Source organism: Peromyscus eremicus, unplaced genomic scaffold (genome assembly GCF_949786415.1).
Source record: "Peromyscus eremicus unplaced genomic scaffold, PerEre_H2_v1 PerEre#2#unplaced_306, whole genome shotgun sequence".
NCBI classification, from domain to species: Eukaryota; Metazoa; Chordata; class Mammalia; order Rodentia; family Cricetidae; genus Peromyscus; species Peromyscus eremicus.
The window spans coordinates 132,136-147,746 of NW_026734542.1; the positions used below are offsets into that span (position 1 = coordinate 132,136).

General features: G+C 39.5%; 1 protein-coding gene across 2 annotated transcripts in view; it reads left to right on the forward strand.

Annotated features, from left to right (window-relative positions):
• The first annotated feature begins 269 nt into the window (after positions 1 to 269).
• The window catches only part of LOC131901778 (probable asparagine--tRNA ligase, mitochondrial), a 30,782-nt gene continuing 15,440 nt past the window's right edge, over positions 270 to 15,611 (forward strand). Inside the window, exons 1-4 of one of the 2 annotated variants that reach the window (XM_059252854.1) lie at positions 270 to 828; positions 7,234 to 7,332; positions 7,438 to 7,475; positions 11,380 to 11,446. In XM_059252854.1, the coding sequence (XP_059108837.1) occupies positions 673 to 828; positions 7,234 to 7,332; positions 7,438 to 7,475; positions 11,380 to 11,446 (360 nt within the window). In that variant the 5' untranslated portion in view covers positions 270 to 672. The remainder of the gene's footprint in view (positions 829 to 7,233; positions 7,333 to 7,437; positions 7,476 to 11,379; positions 11,447 to 15,611) is intronic. The other variant, XM_059252855.1, reaches the window with a different exon arrangement.

Here is a 15,611-nt window from a genome sequence, read left to right on the forward strand (position 1 = left end):
GTCCAGCTTGATTTCTCTGTGCCCTTGCAGCTAAGATGTGTTGTGTTTTTGACAGTAGGGTCTTATAGACTAATTTTGGTGAACAGCCAAGAGCAGTGGCAATAACCTGTGTTGTTTTGGAGGCCTCTGGGTTCCTACATCACCAGCTCAAAGGGAGGCATCCCATGCCTGGTACTGAGATTTTCATTTAATAACCTATGTCTACCAAGGGGTGTTACATGTTTATGACATCCTTTCTTTGTGTATCTAAAAAATAAGTTTAAAATAAGCTCATTTAAAAAAATGAGCACACCTTATCCACATGAAATTCTAGTTGTCGTTGTTACTAACTCAATTCTGTTTCTTGAGCTGGGATACTTTTCCTTTACTCTGTTCTTACTGCAGTGAAATATAGTTGCCTGCTGTTTAAGGAAGCTTTGGTAGAGTGCACCCAGAAGAGGTTTGTTTCTATATTTAGAAAACCATAGGGTTTATGAAGCAGTTGCATATTCCTTTGGGATAAAATGGTTTCTATAAATGTAATATTTTTAATGAAACTATTATTATTCCCCATTAGAGAAATAGAGCAGCTAATATATGTGGGTTTGTGGGCACAGCATAGATGCAAACATATTTTCTTAAGAGCTAAGGGTATTTTAAATAATTACAATTAATCATGTGTATTCTATTTTTATGTTCTTAATCTTAAATTGCAGAGCTTTTACCCAAGTATTTACCTTTGGCCCAACATTCCGAGCTGAGAATTCTCAGAGCCGGAGACACTTGGCTGAATTTTATATGGTTGAAGCAGAGATTTCTTTTGTTGAAAGCCTTCAGGATCTCATGCAGGTAGGTATACAGTCATTTTCAGGAATCTCTGACATTACAGTGCTTCTGCATTATACAGATTCATGGGGTGGAGAAAAAAATCTATTTAATTAATATACTTTTATTCCTACTTCCCAGAACAGTTGGGAATTGGGCAGATGGTGGAGAGGGAGTGTGTGTGTGTGTGTGTGTGTGTGTGTGTGTGTGTGTGTGTGTGTGTCTGAGTGATACTTAGTAATCACCAGAAATAATTAACTATTTTAAATTCTTTGTCAATGATATTTGGTTATTCACTCTCATAGTTTGGATTTGTAACTATGTTTAGTTTAATAATTCTTGTTAGCTTTACTTTCTATTCAGTGTATATCTTATACTCCTGTTCACCCAGTAAATGATTTTTTTGCTTTTCAGGACAGGGATTTCTCTGTGTAACAGCCCTGGCTATCCTGGAACTCATTCTGTAGACCAGGCTAGCCTTGAACGCACAGAGATCTGCCTGCCTCTGCCTCCCAAGTGCTGGGATTAAAGGTGTGCACCACCACCACCACCACCACCCGGCTGTAAATGACCATTTTAAAGCATAGGCACTACAGGTAGGATAGAGTCATGACCTTATATGGTCTCTTCTTTTTCTAATAAACTCTATGACAGATTTATCACCAGTAGAGTTCTTTTCTTTTTTAATCATCTGTATGGGGGAGGGAGGGAGGGAGAATGAATGCTCAAATAGGCCAGTGGTGTTGGATCCCCCTGAAGCTCAAGTTATAGGCAGTTGTAAGCCATCCATCATGGGTGCTGGGCACTGAACTTGGGTCTTCAGTGAGTAACAACTGAGTCATCTCTCTACCCCAGGTTTTTGTTTTTAAGATTTATCTATTTTATTTTATATGTGTGAGTGTTTTACCTGTATGTATGTATATGCACCACATGTGTGCCTAGTGCCTGCAGAAGCCAGAATAGGGTGTCAGAGCTATTGAACCTAGTGTTGTAAACAGTTGTGAGCTACCATGTGGGTACCAAGAATCACCCAGGTAAAAATGGCAAGTGCTCTCAACTGCTGAGCCATCTCTCCAGCCCCTGCTGTTAGAGTTTAAGGAGCTTTTGAGAACAGAGTCTGTAAGGAAAGGATTGGAGAAGCGTTGAGTAGAGGGGAAGTTGAACTGTGGTGCGTTTAGAGAGACCTCTACCTTTTCTATGAGGAAGTTAGGAGCTAGAAACAACTTTCCCTTAGGAGAACAGGGGCATGGGCATTTGTGCTTTTTCCTATCTACCAGTTATTTGGCATGGTTAACTAGCCTCAAAGAACATAACCTTGAGTAAGGCAGTGCCTTTAGGCTGACAGTTCCTCAAGAGTCCATCAGCAGTTAACATTGCCGGGTAGCATGGGCATTTGTAATACCTTCCACTGACTTTTTCAGATCGGCATCACCCATGGGACATTTCTACTTATCCCTACAGGTGATGATGGGCAGAGTAATTACTGCTGGTATGTAATGGCCAAAGACAGAGATGCTGTTCAGCATCTTATCACTCACAGAATTAATTCTCCTCCCCAGAAGAATTATCTAGTTCAAATGTTAATAGTGCCTCTGGAATAACCCTGATGCTGACCGCAGGGAGTGAAGCTCTGAGCCTTAAAAGACAGTATGTGTTCCTTAAGCAGTTTTATTTGAGCTCACCACCCAGTGTCTTTTCTTCACTTAGATACTGAGAGCATCGTTAGGAAAGGAACCACTCACTCTCAGACTGCCCTGTATCTGCCTCCACTTCACTTATACTGCCTCAGCAAACATACCAAAGGAAAGGTTATGAAGATGACATGTAAATTGTTTGACACATGATAGGATTGCAAAATACCTTTATTTCCTCAAAGTTTTTTCATAAGAACATTGAAAAATGGATATGTAGGAAATGTAAACAGGATTCAGTTCCAGATTTTCATAAAGTAGTTAAAGGCACTTGCTGCCAAGCCCAATAACTAAAGTTTGATCCCCAGGACCCACATGGTGGAAGGCAAGAACTGATTCCCGCTGACCTTCACACAGGTACCATAACATCACAAAATTAATCAAAAATGTGATAATGGGGGCTGGAAATGGTTCTGTGGTGAAGAACAATGGCCACTCTTCCGAAGGACCTGGGTTTGATTCCCAGATCCACATGGCAGCGCACAACCATCTTTAACTCCAGTTCCAGGGGATCTGATACCTTCTTCTGGCCCCCACAGGCACCAGACACGCACATGGTGTGCAGTTGTACATATAAACAAAACAGCTATACATCTAAAATAAAAAATAAGTATTTTTAAAAATGTAATAACATTGCCGGGCAGTGGTGGTGTGAGCTTTTAATCCCAGCACTTGAGAGGATTGTAATAACAAAATTTAAAATGTATCATTATTCCATTCTCTGCTTTTCTCTGTCATTCATTCATTCACTATTGTTGTGGTTATTTATAGATATTTTAGCTAATGGAGTTTTTTGTTTTGTTTTGTTTTGTTTTTTTGTGTGTGTGGTGTTTTTTGTTTTTGTTTTTGGTTTGGTTTGGTTTGGTTTGGTTTTTTGGTTTTTTGGGACAGGGTTTCTCTGTGTAACAGCCTTGGCTGTCCTGGAACTAGATTTGTAGACCATGTTGGCCTGGAACTCACAGAGATCCACTACCTCTGCCTCCAGAGTGCTTGGAGATTAAAGGCGTGAGCCACCAAGCCAGACTGCTGAGGGGTTTTTAAGCACTAATGTCCAAGAATAATGTGAACCAGAACAGTAGTCATTTTATCCATAGCATTACCACTTAAGATACTCTTACTGGTGTTATTTCATGTATATTTCAAAATAAGTCTGGGAGCAATAAATAAGATCAGATGACACCAGAGATGAGCAGTTATGTGTCCAGTTGCTTTAGGTGAAGTGGGTCTGGGAGTGGAGACAACCCTGCTTACACTCTGAGAAGCATACAGTGGCTCCCTATGACAGTGCTGATTTATGTCTGTCTTATTAGCATCATGTTCATTTAAACTTTAAGTTTTAAGGCATGTGTCCACCTCTGTTACTATGACTGCAGTCAAAATACAGAACAATTTTGGTATTACGAAACAACTCCGACTTGTGCTGCCTTCCATTCTAACCCCTCCCACTGTCAACCGGGGGCCGCCCTGTCTCTCTTCAGTAATTTGTCCTTTGCAGAATGTCAAGTGAACTTCAGTGAAGTACACATATCCTGACTGTCTCCTGCCACTTAGTATACTGTGTATCAGATTCTCCTGTTTTCTGGGTAGTGCCCTGATGCAGATGCAGCTCAGTTGTTTACCATTCACATTGGAGAACATTTGATACAGTTGAAAAGCAATGAGAAAAGTTGGTATAAACCTTCATGTGCAGGTTCTGTGTGAACATAGTTTTCATTTCTCTTGGGTGAGGCCCTAGGAGTGAGGTTTTTTTCAAGAACCTGTCTGGTTTACAAAGTGACTTTACTCTTTTGCATTTCTACAAGGAATATGCAAACGCCAGTTTGTCTGCTCATCACCAGTACTTAGTCAGGGGTGTGTTTGTGTACATGAGTCGGTGAAAGACACGGACAGATAGGCACACACACACACACACACACACACACACACACACACACACGTACATGTGTTCACACAGAGAATGAATCAATGTGTGACTCTGTTAGCTGTGCATCAGCATCATATTGTGGTGCTGTGCATCATTTCATCTGCCTATTAGCCATCAATTTCTAGTCTTTGGTCAAGTTGTTTGTTTTCTTCTTTTTGAGCTTTGATTGTTTGGGTTTTTTGAGACAGGGTATCACTATGTAGCCCTGGCTGACCTTGAGCTCAGAGCTCTGGCCCTTTCTACTTCCTGAGTGCTGGGAAGGTGTGCACCACCATACCTGTCCCTTTGTTGTTGAGCTTTGAAATTTCTTCATTTTCAAATGTAAATTCCTTTTCCAGATACATAATTTGCAAGTATTTCTCCTGATGTGGGTGGCTTGTCTTTTCCCTCTCCTAACAATATTATACACAGAGAAAAAGGTTTTATCTTTGGTGATCATCAATTTCCAATTTAGAACTGGCACACATCTACAATCCTTGACTTAGAAGGCAGAGGCAGGAAGATTATAAGATCCAGGTTATCCTAAACTACAAAATGAGGCTTCTTCAAAAAGACAAAACAAGAATTACCATAAAAATAAAAATCTCAAAAATGTACAAGTATCCACGGTTCATAGGATATGGTGGCACACACAATTTCTTCTGTTCTATTTGGTGCGTTTAAGTTTTGACTTGGAATGTCACACAAAAAAAGAAATTTTCCTTCATGAATTATAAGTAATTACTGAAGACTACTTTAGTAAATTTTAAAAACATCTTATACTCAACCCTTCACCATAGTTTCTGGTTTTATCAGAAGTATTTATAGAACTTAGTCTGAAAGTCAGACTTTTGGAAGGAAGCAGAGGTTCCCATCTTTCTATTGACTGCTCATAAGACAGCAACTTAACAACCCAGGTGGTCCAAGTCTTGTGTTCTTCCACGGTACAGAAGGACCACCCCGTCCAGCTGTTCTTTGCCCTCCTACTACGTGTGGGCTTTGTTAATAACTGAGGGATAGGACCCTTATAAACCATTTAGTTACCTGACTGTCTGTCTCACTGCTGTGTTGGAAGGTAATAGCAGCTAGAAGTGAAGGAAGGACCTTTAGCCACTGATTGCTCCTCCCTTTTCAAGTCCCCTGACTCTACTCCTCTCTCCTTCGGATTGATCTGCCCTTCTTTTCCTTTTAGAATTTAAACATTCTGTGTATGGTGTTTTAGGCATTTGGTTTTTTGAAACAGAGTCTCATATATCATTGAGTGATCTTGAACCCTTGATCCTGCCTCCACCTCCCAAGTGCTAGGGTTATATGTAGACGAATTGCTAAACGGTCTTTTTACTAAAAAAACTCCAGCCAAAAATTGGGGTTAAAGCCTGAGAGAGGTCAGAGGAATAGGAAAAGCCACAGCTAACCTCACCTCACCAACTCCGCAGCTTCCAAAGCAAGCTACTTCCTGTCTACCTGTATGCCTTTCTGGTCTGTTCTCTCATTTGCTCTCTCAGCCCAGCTACATCACTTCCTCTTTCTGCCCAGCTCTGTCACTTCCTGTCTGTCTTTACAGACCTACAGACCTCTATGGTTAGTGCTGGGATTAAAGGTATATATCACCATGCCTGGCTCTGTTCCCAGTGTGGCCTTGAACTCACAGAGATCCAGTCAGATCCCTGCCTCACAAGTGATAGTGTTAAAGGCATGTGCTACCACTGCCTAACCTCGATGTTTAATATAGTGGCTGTTCTGTTCTCTGACCCCCAGACACATTTATTGGGGTGCACAATATATCAACCACAGTTATAGCTGTGCTGCTGCCACACTGCCACGCCTCCTAGTTGATGCAGTGCTGGAGAGCTAGGCTGCACTCCCCACTAAGCCATATACCCAGCCCTATTTATAGTAATAGTTTACATCTTTACGATAGTTAAATATCTCTCCTCTCCTTAGACTACAAAGCCCTCAGAAAGTTTGGCTTGGTTTTATTTATTCCCTCCAACTTTTTCTTTACTCCTATTTCATTTTGGGATTCTAACTTGCTTTTCTACCCCCAAATTAGTCATTATTGCTGTTTACACTATTGGTGACTTAGAAATGCAAACTCTTGGCTAGGTGTAGTGGCAGACTAATAATCCCAGCACTTTCTGTGAGTTTGAGGCCAGCCTGGTCTACATGGTAAGTTCCAGACCAGCCAGGGCTATACAGTGAGACCTAGTCTCAAGAGAAATAAATTTAGTAAGTAAACCAATAAATAAGTAATTTCAGAAATATTTTCCATTGTAGTTACTGCTTCTTTCTAAGGAAAACATATCTCCCATGAGTCTTCCAGGGATATTCATGGTAGAATTAATTCTTATGTACTAATTTATGTTTTTATATTTTAACATACAAAAGTGTATACAATTATCATTTCGATGCATGTTGTTGCTTCTCAAGTTTCCAAGTTTCCTTTCATTTACCATTGACTGACCCAACTATGCAAAAAGTTCTCTCTTGGCAAAATCTGGTAACTTAATATATTTCTCTGAACCAGAAACTAACCTAATACACAAGATTATTTCATATAATTCTCACAACAATCCAGTGAATGAAGTGCTGTGATTGTCTTCATTCTGTAAGTGAGTCCATTAATAAGTAAAGAGACATCAGTCAATGATAGCTGTTCATCTGACAGCTCTTTTCAATATCAGTATTGATCTGAATTGCTCTAGTACATTCAGGGATTAACAAGCTTAATGGATTTTAGGTGCTGGAAGCTGGAGGATGGTCTCTCAAGCCCTGAAGCTCAGATGGGTTTTGTGTAAAACTGCTGTTCAGACAATTCTGTCTCATTTCTCTTAGGTTATGGAGGAACTCTTCAAGGCTGCCACTGAGATGGTTCTCTCAAATTGTCCTGAAGATGTTGAACTGTGCCACAAATTCATAGCTCCTGGCCAAAAGGTAATACATTTGTGGATAAGGCCAAATTCATGGCACTTTAAGTATATTAATTATATATAATGGATATAATTACATTTAAATTTTGTTCTCTTTTGTCTTATCAAGGACAGACTAGAACATATGCTAAAAAATAACTTCCTAATGTAAGTAGAAATTATAATTTTTCTGGACTTTGCTTATACTTGGCCATTATATCACATGGAGTTATAATTTGTGTTTATAAATCTCTGTGTTTACGAAACCAGATTTGAGGAAAGACCCATATTCTAATTATTTTTATTGCTCTTATACTTAATTCATAGTTAGTAACTCATGTATCATTAATAATTGTAGCTAGAGTTTTCCTGCCTGGCCCACAGTCAGGACAAATCTCTGACATCCGCCAGTCCCACAGCCATTCAGACCCAACCAAATAAACATAGAGACTTATATTGGTTACAAACTGTATGGCCGTGGCAGGCTTCTTGCTAACTGTTTTTACAGCTTAAATTAATCCATTTCTATTAATCTATACCTTGCCACGTGGCTTGTGGCTTACCGGTACTTTACATCTTCCTTGTCCTGATGGCGGCTGGCAGTGTCTCCCTCACCCAGCTTCCTGTTCTCTCAATTCTCCTCTCTGTTAGTCCCGCCTATACTTCCTGCCTGGCCACTGACCAATCAGTGATTTATTTATTGACCAATCAGCAAAACATTTGACATACAGACCATCCCACGGCAAATAATACATGAATCATAGCAAGATAAATGAACATAGTAATTATGATTTGTATTACTAAAATTCATACCTTGTACAGTAATCCCTTGGTATCCCTGAAGATTAGTTCTCTGAACCCCGTGTATACTAAAATCTGAATGGTTAAGGCCCTCTCTATAAAATGCCATACTTTTTGCATATAACCCATACACACCTTCATACCATAGAGTACCTATAATATTTAATACATAATACTATATTAAGTATAGCAAATAGTATGATTAGATCCCCAAACAGTTCAAGTAAATTACAGTGACTTTCCTTTTTTTCCTTAAAGCACTTGGGAAACAGTTTCTGGAAAGGCAAAGAAATATTCTTTATGCATATCAAGAAACATACTTAGTAGAGAGACTTTGAAAAGCCCATTAAGGATATCCAGTGTCAGAGCTGTAATCTGAACTTGAAAGCGATGCTTTAAATTAAGAGGGAGTGGGGGTGGGGGGAAAGTGGAGGAGATCGTTATCCCCAGAAGAAATATTAGAATTATTTCCTCATAATGAAACAGTAGCATAATAACTGTATAAAAACTGCCGCTTCTTAATATTTCTCAGTGTAATTGGTAGATCATTTGAAGTAATTGATGGACTAGAACATAGAACATCCAAGGAAAGAGCTTCAGACAAAATATTTTACGTGTACAAATACTTAATTTTTGAATGTATAACATTACAAAAATAAATCATGTGTTCTCATTAAGTTGAAGGAATTAGCATTACTAACTAGTAGAGTCAGAACTCGCCCCCATTATCTTTTGTTCTGATGGAGCACATGAAAATTCAAGTGTTGAATGCTAGCTTAGCAATTGGAAGCATGGGCTGAGGCAGCAGATTGGCCTCTTACTTCACAGGAGAGATCTCTGGCAAGTCACTCGCATTCTCCCTAAGCTTGAGTCCTGTCTGCAGAATACTCAACTTTTACAGTATTATTACTCCTAAAATCTAATGCCACCACTATTTCCTTAGAAATTACACAGAGTATTTGAAATTACACAGGAATTTGAATGGAATGTTCATTTTAAAACAAAATCTGTCACTCACTCAAAGCACATCTGTCTGTATTTGCACCATAAAGACATTTTCTTGTTAGTTTGTGTAGGTACAAAATTCTGAGCATAAGTTTGTATTGGTAGATTGAGCTCAGAGTCCTTCAGAAAGTTTTGTAGATTTTTTTAATCATCCCGAATACTGTTGAAGTATTTTTTTCTTATAATTTTCAAGGAAACTGGTGTGTTCACATGCTACTGGTATATTCATATGCTACTGATATGTGTGCATTTTTATGACCTTTTGGAAGGGAGGCCAGTAAATTTATCAGTATACTTCAGAATACATAAAAAAATTCCAAATTTTGATCCAATAATCCTATCTTCTCAGTGTGTAAGAATTATTTTCAGTTGCATTAGATGTGTAGTCATGATTTATAGTAGCAAAAGATTAGAAACATCTGAAATACCATTAATGGGTAGCTAATTAAAGTAAATACACACACACACACACACACATACATATAATTAGAATGGTCTGTTTTAATTCAGACAATGAAGTTCTTGGACTGTGACTAGCTCAGTTAATAGAGAGCTTCTCTCTCATGCATGGAGATTGTCTATCATGTTCAGTTCTCAGCATCACATAAAACTGTATGTGGTGGCACATGCTTGTAATCCCAGTGCTCAGGAAGCAGAGGCAGGGGGATCAGGAATGCAGGGTCACCCTCAGCTACATAGCATATTTGAATCTAGCCTGGGCTACATGAGACCTTGTCTAGTAAAACAAGTTTTTCATCACAATACAAAGATCTATAACATATAATATTGAGTAAAATAAAAGTGTATATGATATATGCTCTGATATTTACTCAAATAGATGTTATAAATATTCACATATTTATTTATAATCTCCTAAAAGGATACACAAGGAAGTGGTAACAGTGAATATAATATTTGAGAGAAGGTGTTGGGAAGATTTCACAATAGTTCAGAGCACTTGCTATTCTTGCAAAGGACTCAGATTCAATTCTCAGCACCCACATGGTGACTCACAACCTTCTGTAACTCCAGTTCCAGGGGATCCAACACCTTGTATCCTCAATGGGCACCAGGCACACATGTGATATACATGCATACATGCACACAGGTGCTCACAAGTACAACATACAATAAAAAAAAGTGAGAGAGAAGGAAGTCAGCGATTGAGGAACAAGGTGGGAGAGGTATGAGCTTTTATTTTCCTCCCTTCTCCTCTCTCCCTTTCTTCCTTCTTTTCTTCCTTCCTGTCCTCCTCCTCTCTTACCATCTTCCTCTCCCTTTGCAGCTCAGGCTGACCTTGAACTCCTGGGCCTGAGCGGTCCTCCGTCTCAGCCTCCAGGTGTGCACACACGTGCAATGGTATTTTCTCAGGGTGGGCTTGAGAGTTCCTTACTGAGAAAACCAATGCGTGTTTTCCTCAGCAGTCTTAGAACGCTTAGAGTAGTTACCACGACTTCTCCCAAGGTCTGAAGAAGTGCTCATGATCTGACTACCAGTCTTGCTGCATTTCCTGGGATTTTCCCCATTGCTCAATGTGCTCCAGTCACACTGACCTTTTTGTTCCTCCAGAGGGACAAACCGTTCCTCACCGAAGGCCCTGTACTTGGTATTCTTTTTGTCTAGTCTATTCCTCCCAGTTATTTTTATGATTCATTTTCTTCATTTTCTGATGCAGGTTTCCATTCACATGTCACCAACTAAGTGGGCCTTTCCTGAACGTGTTACCTAAAATGGTATCCCAGACACCTCCCTGCTGTATTTTTCTTCATAATGGCTACCTGGCACTGTTATTACTTGTTTACTTGTGGTCTCTCTCTCTCTCACACACACACACCTCGCTCGAGGAAGGAAGGGGATTTATTTTTGTTTTATAGTGTCTCTAGTACCTAGAATAATGCTTAGCATCTAGTAGCTGTGACATAAGTGTTTGCTCGATGAATAAATAAGTGACGACTTTTAGAAAAGTCTCTTGTTCTGTGAGCCTCAGTATTTCATACCTTTTTAGTAGAGTGTTGGCGTAGCATGGCTATTGAGAGACTGCTCTCTGAGGTGACTTTTGTGCATGCTGCATGCCGGGCAAGAGTGGAGTTATTAACAGCCACTTGTCTTCACGCAGATCACATTTTCCTAGGATTAGATCAGCCTAAATTTCCGATTACTTAGTACTCATTTATGACCTCACAGATTCCATTGGCGTCTTTATTTCTAGTTTAAAACGGCAGTCCCACTGTGTTAACCTTTCTACTTTTGCTTTGTTTTCTCCCAGCATGTCTTATACGGAGGCGGTTGAGATCTTAAAGCAAGCATCCCAGAATTTCACCTTTACCCCCAAGGTACTGTATGTGTGTATATGTGTCTCTGTTATCTTTAGCTTCATTAAATAACTTTGTTTTTTTTTAAATTAGTAATATAAGTATTTGTGGATCTGTGCATAGTATTTGTGAGTTTTTGTTAGACATGGTTGTTAGTCATTTTGAATTGAGTCTCACTATGTTGCCCTGGCTGACCAGGAACTCCTTATGTAGACCAAGCTGGCTTAGAACTCACAAAATTCTGTTTCTATTTTTTTGGAATAGTTTGAGGAGTATTAGCATTAACTCTTCTTTGAAAGTCTGATAGAATTCTACACTAAAACCATCTGGCCCTGGGCTTTTTTTGGTTGGGAGAATTTTCATGACTGCTTCTATTTCACTAGGAGTTATAAGTATTTTTAAGTTGCTTTTCTATTGTTTCTGTTGTTGTTGATACCCATCTTTAATCCACAGTGGTCTGACAGAGTGATATTTCAGTTTTCTTTTATCTGTTGAGACTTGCTTTGTGTCTGAGTATGTGATCAGTCTTGGAAAGTTCCATGAGGTGCAGAGAAGAAGGTATATTCTTTTATGTTTGGGTGAAATGTTCTGTAAACATCTATTGTCTATTTGGTGTATAATGTCAGTTAGCTCTGGCATTTCTCTGTATAGTTTTTGTCTGCAAGACTTGTCTATCGGCAAGAGTGGGGTACTGAAATCTTCCAGTATCAGTGTGTGAGGGTCAATATGTAATTTAAGCTGTAATAGTGTTTCTTTCATGGACTTGGGTACCCTTGTCTTTAGAGCATAAATGTTAAAGATTTTAATGTCCTCTTGGTAAATTTTTCCTTTGACGAGTATGTAGTGTCCTTCCCTGTCTCTTCTGATTACTTTTGGTGTGAAGTCTATTTTGTCAGATGTTAAAATGCCTCCACTAGCTTGCTTTTTAGGTCAATTTGCTTGGAATGTCTTTTTCCATCCTTTTACCCTGACTGATATCAATGAGTGGTATTTGTTGATTCTGTTTCATTTGGGTTTGGAGAGAGAGAGAGAGAGAGAGAGAGAGAGAGAGAGAGAGAGAGAGAGACCGAGAGAGACCGAGAGAGAGAGAGAGACCGACCAATTTTGATTGCTGGTCTGGGATTATTTCTTTCATGTGTTTTCTGCGGTGTAGTTACCCTCTTGAGGGAGTTTTCCTTCTGGCACCTTCTCTACAGCTGGATTTGTAGATAGATATTACTTAAATTTGGTTTTATGGAATGGTCTTATTTTCTCCATCTATTGTGATTAAAAGTTTTGCTGAGAATAGTAGTGTGGGCTGGCATCTGTGGTTTCTTAGAGTCTACAGGACATATGTCCAGGCCCTTCTGACTTTTAGAGTCTCATTCAGAAGTTTGGTGTTACTCTGATAGATCTGCTTTTACATGGTACTTGGTCTTTTTTTCTCGTAGCTTTTAATATTTTAATTTTAATACTCTTTCCTTGTTCTGTATGTTGTGTTATTATTATGTGCTATGGGGACTTTTTTTTCCTGGTCCAATCTATTTGATGTTCTGTATGCTTCTTGTACCTTTATATATATATATATATATATATATATATATATATATATATATATATATATATATTTGGTTTTTTGAGACAGGGTTTCTCTGTGTAGCTTTGCGCCTTTCCTGGGACTCACTTTGTAGCCCAGGCTGGCCTCGAACTCACAGAGATCCTCCTGGCTCTGCCTCCTGAGTGCTGGGATTAAAGGCGTGCGCCACCACCGCCCGGCTTCTTGTACCTTTATAGGCATCTCTTTCTTTAGGATATGAAAATTTCCTTCTGTGAATTTGATGAAAATATTATCTGTGCCTTTGACCTGGGTTTCTTCTCCTTCCTTTATTCCTATTATTCTGATATTTGGTGTTTTCATTGTGTCGCAGATTTCCTGGATGTTCTGTTCCAGGCCTTTTTTAGATTTAACACTTTCTTTGATCGAGACACCCATTTCCTCCATTGTATCTTCAGTGTCTGAGATTCTCTCTTCCATCTCTTGTGTTCTGTTGGTGAGGCTTGCCTCTGAGGTTCCTGTTTGCATTTCTAAATTTTTCATTTCCAGATTTCCCTCAGTTTGGGTTTTCCTTATTGATTCTATTTCTACTTTCATGTCTTGAACTATTTTATTTCCTTCAGCTGTTTGTATTTTCATAGGTTTCTTTAAGGGATTTATCCATTTCTTCTTTAAGGACATCTATTGTATTCATAAAGACTGTTTTAAGGTCCTTGTCTTCTGATTCAGCTATATTAAAATACTCGAGGGCTGCTGTGGTATGGGGTTGCTGAGCTCTAGTGGGGCATATTGTCCTGGCTGTTATTGATTGTGTTCTTATGCTGGTAGGCAGGCATCTGAGTTTGGGAAAATTGTAATTCTAGGTGCTGATATCTGGTCTTGTCTTTGTTCTGTGGGTGTTTTGTGGCTTGGTTTTTGTTGCCTTCTATGGCTCTTAGAAGAGTGTGGTGGCTATGTGTTGTCTGGTAGGAAATTTTTCTGGAATCCTGACAGGTGTGGCCACCGGGGGTTTCAGGTAAAATGTGTTCCTAGGTGTTGGGAGCTGACACTTAGGAATGGAGGTAGGCTGGGGGTGGGGCTGAGGCTTTATAGATCAGTGAGTTGGGAATGGGAGATCTGTGTGATCCACTGGAGATGGGGGTGGGGTACCTGCAGCGGGTAATTTGCTACAGAGCTGGGAATAAGACTGGTTTTGGAGGAGCTGGGGGAGAGGTGAAGATCTTTAGCTAGCATAACTGCTTCTCTGGCTGAAGTCCAGTAATGTTTTCCTTTTATGTTTGTTTGGTTTTTGTTTGTTTGTTTGGGGTTTGTTTGTTTTTGTTTTGTTTTCTGAGACAGGGTTTCTCTGTGTAGCCCTGGTCATCCTGGTACTCACTTCATAGACCAGACTGGACTTGAACTCAGAGATTTGCCTGCCTTTGTCTCCCACCACCCAACTGAGTAATGTTTTCTTATTCTTTCATTTTTCACCATCCACATTCCTTTATTATACATAATGTAACTGGTGTATGTTGCTTTTTTTAAATTGAATTTCCAGTAGATATTTTTGATTGACACCAAATAGAGACGGGGTAGGGAAAAATACTGGTTGTATGATGATATTTCCTTTCTCCGTTAGCGACTTGTTTATTCAGTTTTATCTTCCTTTTAACTCATTTGTATGCTCATTTGGTGCAGACCTATGCTTGTCATTCTGTAGCTGAGGAGACCCCTGTGCTTTCTGTGGCTGACCAAACATCTAAGAGACTGAGAACAAACTCATACTAACTTCAACAGAAAAACCCAATAATACAAATAAATATCCTTGATTGGAGAATTGTCATGTTTTTCACCTATCATTATAAAACCAGGGGCAATTTTGTAATTTTTGTTTATGCATAACTGTTACATGTAGGCCAATCTATATTTAAGTAGGGGAAATTCCTCTTTAGAAAATAAATCTAAAATAGTTTTCCCTAATTAAGCTTCTTGTTTAAAGTGTTTGTGGGGTAGAGGGTACTGCCAAACGTGGGAATAGTAAAGTAGTATGATGTGCTACCCTTATCTTTGAACAGTCCTTCACACTGGTCCCTTTGTCTTTGAACAATCCTTCACACTAGTCCCTTTGTCTTTGAACAACCCTTCCCACTGGTCCCTTTGTCCTTGAACAACCCTTCACACTGGTCCCTTTGTCTTTGAACAGTCCTTCCCACTGGTCCCTTTGTCCTTGAACAATCCTTCCCACTGGTCCCTTTGTCCTTGAACAACCCTTCCCACTGGTCCCTTTGTCTTTGAACAACCCTTCCCACTGGTCCCTTTGTCTTTGAACAATCCTTCACACTGGTCCCTTTGTCTTTGAACAGTCCTTCCCACTGGTCCCTTTGTCTTTGAACAACCCTTCCCACTGGTCCCTTTGTCTTTGAACAGTCCTTCACACTGGTCCCTTTGTTTTTGAACAACCCTTCCCACTGGTCCCTTTGTCTTTGAACAGTCCTTCACACTGGTCCCTTTGTTTTTGAACAGTCCTTCCCACTGGTCCCATGTCCAGTTGTCAGATGTGCTTACAAATTTTAACAGTACCTTGAGCTTCTTTGTTGCTGTTGCTTTAGTTCTCGAGGAAGGATCTCGTGCAGTCCAGCTACCCTCCAGTTTCCTGTGTAGTGAGGGTGACCT